Raw genomic sequence first — 8,745 nt, 5'->3', positions numbered from 1 at the left:
GCATGTGTGTGCTTTCTTATTAACATGTCAGGCTGTTTGGTGGTCTCCTGGGGCTGCTTATGAGAACAGCTCATGTTTTATTCTCTAGCTGGTCATGTAGCTGTGACAGGAGACTCTCTAGGCAGATCCTTGTCACTTTGGCAGTAACAAAGGTGGTGCTATCCGGAGGGGAGTGGGCCTGAAGGCAGGACTCCTCCATGAGCACAGCTTGTGAGTAGGGAGAACATGAAAGCCACGTGTCACTGGAGAGAGTGAAAGCAATGCGCACGCGTGCTTGTTCTGCAGAGCGCAGCTGCCAGTACCCTCCACTCTGGTGCTGTGCCAGGCCAGGAGCCACTGGCATGCACCGCGGCCCTGGGTGCATAGGACCACAGGAATATAGGGCTAGAAGGGACCTCGCCGGGTCATTTAGTCGAGCCCCTACTCAAACCTAACTAAACCATCCCAGCCAAAGGTCTGTCCAGCCTGCTCTTGAAAACTTCCAAGGACGGAGATTGCACCACTTCTCGAGGCAGCCCACTCTAATGCTTGACCATCCTCAGGGTCAGAAAGTTCCTCTTCATCTCCCATCTGCTTTCTCTGCTGCAGCTCGAGTCCATTGCTCCCAGTCCTGCCCCCTACGGCCACAGAGAAAAGCCCATCTCCGTTCTCCCTGTAATCACCCTTCAGGTATTTGAAGACCATAATCACCCCCTGCCAACTCAGTCTTCTGTTCTACAAACTAAGTAACCCTAGATCTTTCAGCCTTTCATTGTAAGTCTTTTCTCCCAGGCCCCTAATCATCATTTTCATTGCTGTGCTGGACTCTTTCCATTCTGTGCACACCCATCTTGAAGCTCAGGCCCCAAAACCAGACCCAGGACTCCAGGGGAGCACCTGCATCCCCAGCTCAGTGTCTGTCCTGTATTGAGCTGTGAAGACTAGGCAAAGTGAGAGCATGCGTGTCATGTGCTCTCACAAGAGTGCAGGTGATCGCACTCAGGAGGCAGGTAGCTCCATCCTTGTCACTTATACAGGGGTAGGCTTCTGATATCCCCTTTGGCGTCCCTTATTGCAAGAACCGGCTCCCTGCTGCTCCCTTTGGAAAGGGAAAGGAGCAGCAATAAGCCCAGGCTCTCTGGGACCCATTGCACAAGGAGGGAGCATCCCACCTGTGCCTCCTCTCCCTGGCCGGCTGCCTGCACAGTGCTGCCTGTGCCCAGAGCCTGTTCTACAGCCGGTCACATCCGCTGCTCAGTAACATGGAGGATCTTGCCGCAAACAGCTGAGTTTTATTAATACCTTGCAAATGGTGTTTGTGCAGCAACAGGTGAATAGGCTCTTAATTAAAAGGCTTTTCCCTCGCAGTCCCTCTGATCAGTATGTGCAGCACAAGGCAAGGCTGGGGCAGAACATCTGCCTGCAGGCAGCAGGAGGCAGCTTTCGAGTTCGCTCTGCTTTCCCAAGCAGATGTCATGAGATCCGGACCTGGCACTGGCTCCGGGGGGGGAAGGCAGCGTGGTGACAGATGAATCCAAGCAGCTGTGCGCTGCTCTGGTATTTTGAGTGCACAGGCAGAGCTGACCTGGGATATTTCAAGGGCTGGCACCGGGGTTAGTAGATCTGTTGTACGCCACTGCAGGTAGAAGTGAGGCAAGGGCAGGCCCCCAAAGGAAACCACTGCTGGAGAAACCCACGTGCAGTCTGGACGCAGCATTATAAATGCAAAGGATGGTCCTGCACAGGAAAGGTGGTATCCATTAATACAGGCAGTGTCAAGTGCTGCAACATTTAAGACCGGTTAGACAGGTTTTCTTCCTCAAGAGCATAAACCTTTAAGCAAGGCTTTAGGCTAAATGCTCTAATCCCCAGGTCCTTTCCATCTCATACAGATGCCGCCCCCAAGAAGCTCGCGAGTAAGATGGAAAGAAGGAAAAAAAGCATGTGAGGAGTAAAACAGCTAGAGAGGGGAAAGCCAAGGACATTTCCCTCCACCCTCCCCTGAAAGCCTTATAGTGCTAGGTCGATGGTAGTCAAATGTGCCTGGCTTTTTCCTTGTGGGCCTCTCTCTTAAGTACTGGGTCAGACCATGGGTCCGTCTTGCCCAGTCTTCTGCATCGCATGGGGCAGAGAGCGGATGCTGAACGGGAGAGTGAATAGGGCATGACCAGAGTTTTTCCCCTTGTTCCTCTCTCACTTGCAGCCTCCAGCATTTAAAGGTCTAGGAAGTTCTGACATCAAGGTTTTATCCCTAACTCCCACATTCAAAAGCTCTCCTTACCAAACCTGCCCAGCACACTCATCCCCCATCTCTCTTCCCCAGGACAAGACCCTCTACCACCCAGTGAGCAGCAGCTGCATGGACTGCAGCGAGAGCGACCGCAAGATCTTCATGAATGCCTGCAACCCCTCCTCTCCCACCCAGCAATGGCTCTTTGAACACGTGAACTCAACAGTCCTGGAAAAATTTAACCGGAACCTCGACCTTTAAAGACTGCAGATCTCTCATGCTCTTGCGCTCTTTCTCTATTTTACAGCTCTACATTTTTACTGGGGAGGGTGACAGAAAAAATTTTTAAAGAGTCATTTTTTTTTAAAAAAACAATAGGTAATTAAGGTAAAAGGGAGAATCTCAGGAGGGGGCATGGCGGGCAGGCCAGGCTTTATTTTGAAGATGCTGCATCCTCTTGCGGGGACGGTGAGATTGCAGGCGACTTGGCCAGAGTCGTTTCTGGGGCCAAGGTGGGAGCTGGAGCTCTGGATTTGGAGGGCTCTGAGTGCGGATGGGGTCCTTCCTTCCCCGGCCACGAGCGATCGCTGTGCCCTGCACACAGTTCAGTGCTGCCCTCCCCATCTGCCACCATGGTTCCAGGTAGACACTTTACCTCTAGGCATCCCTTGCACTCGAGCATACGGCCCAGGGCCCGTGTAATGGAGACCTTGGCACATGGACACGGGCTTCCAGTGCAGCAGAACAGAGAACAACCTGGCATGGAGCATGTCTTCTGTGCCCCCCCAGTTTAAAATACACCCAGGGCAGCTCGGGCCTCCTCAGCATCTTCCAGAGGAAGACGTGAGTACAAGGGATGTATTGCATGGGGCAGCAGGGCCAGGTGTTGAAACACATTTCTGTAAATGGCGGGCAGCAGTGGGAAACATCCATGCATCTTGCTGTCTGCCTCCCACTGCTGGACCTTGCCGTGCCAAGGAGCAGGGAAGGGTTTTCTTCTCAATGTTGCAGGCTGCCGCTCAGGTAGTCATGGCACCTTCTACTCCTACAGGACAAAAAGCACCGAGTCCAAGCCCCTGTGCAGCAGGAGGCACCCTGAGAGCACCCCAGGGCTTTGTGCGGGGAAAAGCCCACTCCGGGGAGCAGCCCCATTTTCTTCTCAAGACTTAAGGCCAAATTCATACGGAGTACAGACAGCTGCACTTTGCTGAATCCAGCTCCAGGGCTGTACATGGGCCTTGGTCTTCCATGACCCTATTGTTCATCTGTCCGCAGTTTGTGGCTGTTCCCATTGTAAATGCCAGAACTTTAAGCCCCAGGAGAACACGGCTTTACAGCAGCAGTTCTCAACTGGGATGCCACGAGACCCTTTACAAGATGCCACGCAATACTAGCACTGTTCGGTGCATAAACACCGGCACGCGATTGCTAAGATAAACCCAGAGATTTCAAGCAGGGGTGCTGCCGAATGCCAAAGTGTTATGGAGGGTGCCTGGGGTCTGACAAGGTTGAGAGCCGCTGCTTTAGAGCATTAGTCTTCATGCCCATGTCATGCTCCCTGGGACCCTTCATGTGATGGGCAGCCTCTTTGCTTCAAGCAGGATTCAGAACTGGGATGAAAGGAAGGCAAGTGCAGGCTAAGGACACGGTGGGCTCTGCCTTGGATGTCTGCAGCAGGTTAATATGCTGTCTGGATTATGCTGGGTGTTTGGCAATAGTGATTTGGGACTAGCTCATCTTCTTGATTTATTGGTAATGAAAATAGCCAGAGGGTTTTGCTGGGAGTTGCTGGTGAGCTGGCCTACTGGCCACACTGTCAGGTGGGGCGTCCGTTCTCCAACTCATGTCATGGGAAACCTTCATGGTAGATGCTTGCAGCAGAGCGAGCAGTGGCCAGCTCTAGGTGATGGCAAGACTCATAAGTCACCCTGCAGTTAACTCTTGCAAAGATGCTGCCCACACGCATTTGCCATGCCATTGCCCAGCTGCTCAGTTTGACCTGCTGTCCCCGCAGGCATGATAAGAAAGGGAGGCCTGGGCATCAGGAAGGGCTTGGGAAAAGCAGCAATGAGGTTGGAGGAAGACCTGATAAGCCTGCACCTTCTGCAGCAACAAAAAAGCTCCACGATCCAGGCTTCTTCCTACCACGCTGCATGAGGGAGCTCCCTGGCAGCTCCCTTCTCTCCTACAAGGCAGGGCTTCAACTATTCAGGGTCTCGGATGCCTCTTGGCATGCCTACTTACTTCAGTGCAGGCTACTCATGTGCATGGGAGTGGGTGGAGGTCTCATTTTAGGATGCTGCCACTTGCTGTGTTGTGCCCCATTGGGAGGGTGGAGAGGAGAGCGTGGCACACACGAGTGCCCTTTCTTGAGCGGTGTTTCTGGTCCCCCCCAAGAGCAGCAGCCAGCTCCAGCAGTGGAGGCTGTAGGACCCAGACCCACGTCGTACTGGGTCAGCGTTAGCTGATTAAGGGACCCTTTTGCGTTCAAGGGCTCCCCCCTACAGACACTCCCCTCTTCCCTGGGGCAGAGCACCGGTTTCCAGAGCTTTGCATGCCTGTTGGGTGCTTCCTCAAAGTTATTAATGCTTTTGTTAGCCTGGCGGTACCGACTGCCGAGTGCTAAATGGCCTGACGAGATGTCTTTATGAATGTTTTAGTACCCATGGAACAAGAAGCCATTTGTATGAGAATGGCACCAGTTTATTATAATAGGGACACCAAGTCGGTAAATGATCTATAAATCTATGGCAGGTCATTCCCCTGCAGCTAGTAACATTAGCGCCTGCATTTTAGTTCCTCACCTAATGAAAGGATCCGCTTCTGTTTGAGTTATGTGACTGGCTTTGTACTTGGGCTCACCTTGCGAGCAAAGTTTGGAGCTCTCCATTGTTCAGCTTTTGGCAGATGCTGGCTGCAGAGAGGAGGTAGCAATAGGAAAGGCAGCCTTTTGCGTCCCAGTCAGCAATCTGAATTGGGCTTAGAGAAACTGGCTGGCAGGCTGCGCCCGATGGGTAGGTGGGCTTAACACAGTCCCAGCTTGATGCACACGTGCCCGCTAACACCTGGCACCATGGCTGTCAGACTCGGCACGAAAGCTGAGAAGCTGTCATCTCCAAAACTAACCCATCCAGGTGTGTTGCTGACCCATTTGACAAAGCACTGGATTTTGGGTGGAGCATCCTGTGAATTCCCAGCATCTCTGCCTGCTGGTTTGGTGGTATCCTCAATCTGTTAATTTACTGACATTAATTATACGTGTCGGTACCCCACAGGCTTTGTTGACTAATGGGAAGTATTACCATTGCCAGCCCCCCTGCTGATGGAGAAATAGAAATTGTATTTCACCATCCACATCTTTAATTGAGCTTCTCCTGGGCAGGCCAGTTAATTATTCCAATTACTTTTAGTTATTTATAAGTAAAATTGCTCAGGCATGAATCCATAGACATCCTCATGTTTGCATGCGAGTCAAGTTTGGGGCTTTGACGCCATCGAGCCCTTAATGGGAAACACATGCTCTTCGTTTTTACCCCCAAAATGGTTATTTAAACCCTTGGCTGCATAAGTCATGCTGCTTGAAGCACCGCTGGGCATCATGCCCCTGAGGTGCTCTGGGATCTGCATGGACATAGGTGTGCACCGAATGCTCTTCCAGCTCGTGCTTGTTTCATAGTGGTGCTAATGCCCGACCCTGCGAGCAGACAAAACAGGGTTAGTGTCCTGTGCGCTTTAGAAAGGAGTGTTGTTTTTTTTTTTCCTTTTTTCTCCCCTTCCCCAAGAGGAATGATGGGCTGGGCTTCGTGAAAGAGGAATACAGCATCCTTAAAATAAAGACGTGCCTTTTTAAATGCAAATGGACAGCAAATGCTTAAACTTGAACCAATTCCTAGTGCCTTGCTGGACAAGAGTGAAGGGGGCTAGGGGGAGGGCAGGCGGGGGGCAGGGAGCTGCAAGAAAGCTTGATGCATTGTGCAATTACCATTCAGGTGTGTGCGTGTGTGTGTTTTTAAATGTCCAGTTTTATGTGCAAACGGGAGGAGGGCAAGAGGCTGCAAGGTGGGGTCAGAAGATGCGGAGGCCCCTGGGTTTCTACATGCACTGGGTGTCTACTAATTGCTTTTCATCACACTCGATGTGAAGGCTGAAGGTGGAAGCCTCTTCTCGGCCCCGAGTAGGAGTTAAACAGATGTTGAATCACAGGATTTCTCGGCTGGCTGCTGTTTGTGTTGATCTCCCTGGCAAAGGCACATGTATTTATCTGTTCAACCTGCATCCAGGATTTTGCAATTTTATACTTGAACTGTTCGGACACGGGGCCTCTAACCGACAGTCCCACAGGTCCGTCCACCGAAGTGAAAGGCTAATGAGATGACTTCTATAAAGTCAGCACCGTGGATCCGTGGGAAGCGTGGGGAAAACATTTAAATGCCGTAATGCAGAAGTAACAAGAAAGCAGTGGACCATGAGCTGAATATGAACCAACAGTGTGCTCTTGTTGGAAAAGGAAAAAAAAAAAGCCAACAGCATCCTGGGTTGTTTCAAAAGGAGCGTGTGTCACTTGCAAATCAGAGGAAATGATTCTTCTGCTCTATTCAGCCCCTGGGAGACCTCCCCTGCAGCCCGGTGTCCAGTTTTGGCTCCCACACTTCGAGAAGGATGTGGACAGAATGGAAATTCTAGCACGGAGCAACAAAAATGACATTTAGGGGCCTGGGAAGTCAGACTTGCAAGGAAAGGCTGAAAGAACTAGGGTCATTTAGTCTGGAAAAGAGAAGACGGTGGCAGGTGGTTTGATAAGTCTCTTTAGTTACCTGCATGGAGATGGGCTTTTCTCTGTGACCAAGGGGACAGGACTAGCAGCAGTGGCCTACTAATATTAAATCTGCAGCAGAGAAAATTTAGGTTAGAAATGAAGACATTTCAGACTCTGAAGGTGGTCAAGTGTTGGACAGACTGGCTAGACATGGTGGCATCTCCATCCTGGGCAGTTCCTTGGGTGGGATGATTTAGTCAGGGATGCTCCTGCCCTGAGCAGGTGGCTGACCTAGGTGAGATGGCAAGGTCCCTTCCAGTCGTACTTTCCTCTGATCCTTCATCGTCTTCCCTCCGCTCTGCAGCCGCTCGCATGTTTTAACACTGGCGTTTAAACTAGATCAGGCAGTTCAGGAAGCTTTGTCCCGTGCTTCTCTGGGAGCTGGCCTATTTAAAACCCTACAAGATGCTTGCGAACCCGGTGCACGGCTGCCTGGCGTAAGCACCATGTCCCCAGAGCAATTGCAGAGCCAAGCGACTGCAGCGGGTTTGCAGGAATTGGCTCGCGTAGGAGCCACGCAGCCATCCTGAAGGATCACTTGGCTGAAGGGGAGCAGGCTTTTCATTTGTCTTTTTATCTGCTGCAATCAGGATGGAAGATGTTTGTGGCTGAGCCATGGGGACAGCTGGGAGCCATCGGCCCGTAACGCTGGGCGAGAAACGAACCCCCAAGCCTGGCAGGGGTTCACCCCTCCGGCTGGCTGTGCTTCTGGCTCATTAGCGCGTGAGGGTCAGGGGTGCACGTTGTGCCGCGTTACTGCCTTTCCCGGCCCCTGCGCTCCCGCAAGCAGACGAGTAATGAAACGCACCCAAACGCTGAAGGCTGAGAGCACCGCACTTGTGAGTTAACAGCCCATGGCAGAGGGAGCATTAAATGCCCAAGGCAGTCGTTACCAAACATAAAAACCAGCAAAGCGCTTTGCTCTTTCCATTCTGAAAGGATCATTTGCCACAAAGAGTCTTCTAATGATTTGTTTTTGCTTTATTTTATACGGATTAATAACGTGGCAAAACAGCGTTGTCAACATACGGGAGAGGCGTATCGGCGACCGCCGGTGTTTCTGCAAAGCTTCAAGCACTTCCAGGGGAGACGGCCTGGCCCAGTGCACCGGGGTTCTGCTCCCAGCTCAGCTACTGGTCGGCTGTTTGAGTTCCCAGTGCCCCCATCTGTAAACGTGGGTAGTATTTACCTCCTCCGGTAAGTGCTCTGCCACGTACCGCTGAAAAGGGGTCGCTCGATTCAATCCAAGTGACAATTGGCGAATGCAGTTCGGAGCGACGTCGGAGGAATGGTGTGGTCCAGACTGGGGAAGCCGAGAGGCGAAGATCCCACAGCACGGGGTTGTCTTCGCTTGCAGGCTCGTTACCCGTTGGCTAAGCTGCCTGCTTGCCTTGCCTGGGTTGCGGCAAACTGACCTGCCCCAGCGTCACGTGCAGCGTCACACATCGCCTCGGAGACCCGTGCGTGCACCATCGTAAAACCAGAGTCGAGTAGCTTTGTTTGGGTGTTTTGGGCTCGCTGACCCGGCTCTTCCTCTCTTCACATTGTGTCCTCAACTTTCCCGATGCTTCTGTGTTGCCCAGGAGGCTGCAGTGATTCCAGCAGTTGCATGGGGTTTCGCTCTTCGCCACGGAGGAACCACAGGGTCTTAAAACCACTCGTTCGGCATGAAGAGGAAAGCGCTTATCCCAGCTAGCAAGCAGATGAATGTGAATGTGGC

At 52.0% G+C, this 8,745-nt stretch overlaps 1 protein-coding gene across 1 annotated transcript in view; it reads left to right on the top strand.

Annotated features, from left to right (window-relative positions):
* The window catches only part of GALNT10 (polypeptide N-acetylgalactosaminyltransferase 10), a 125,922-nt gene extending 117,177 nt beyond the window's left edge, over positions 1 to 8,745 (top strand). Inside the window, exon 12 of the mRNA XM_019506098.1 lies at positions 2,303 to 8,745. Coding sequence (XP_019361643.1) covers positions 2,303 to 2,470 — 168 coding nt within the window. The 3' untranslated portion in view covers positions 2,471 to 8,745. The remainder of the gene's footprint in view (positions 1 to 2,302) is intronic.

This window comes from Gavialis gangeticus, unplaced genomic scaffold, assembly GCF_001723915.1.
Source record: "Gavialis gangeticus isolate Ggan-Ray unplaced genomic scaffold, GavGan_comp1, whole genome shotgun sequence".
Classification (NCBI taxonomy): domain Eukaryota; kingdom Metazoa; phylum Chordata; order Crocodylia; family Gavialidae; genus Gavialis; species Gavialis gangeticus.
Note: the sequence above shows the minus strand (reverse complement) of the source record. Positions and strands in the feature narration are given on the sequence as shown.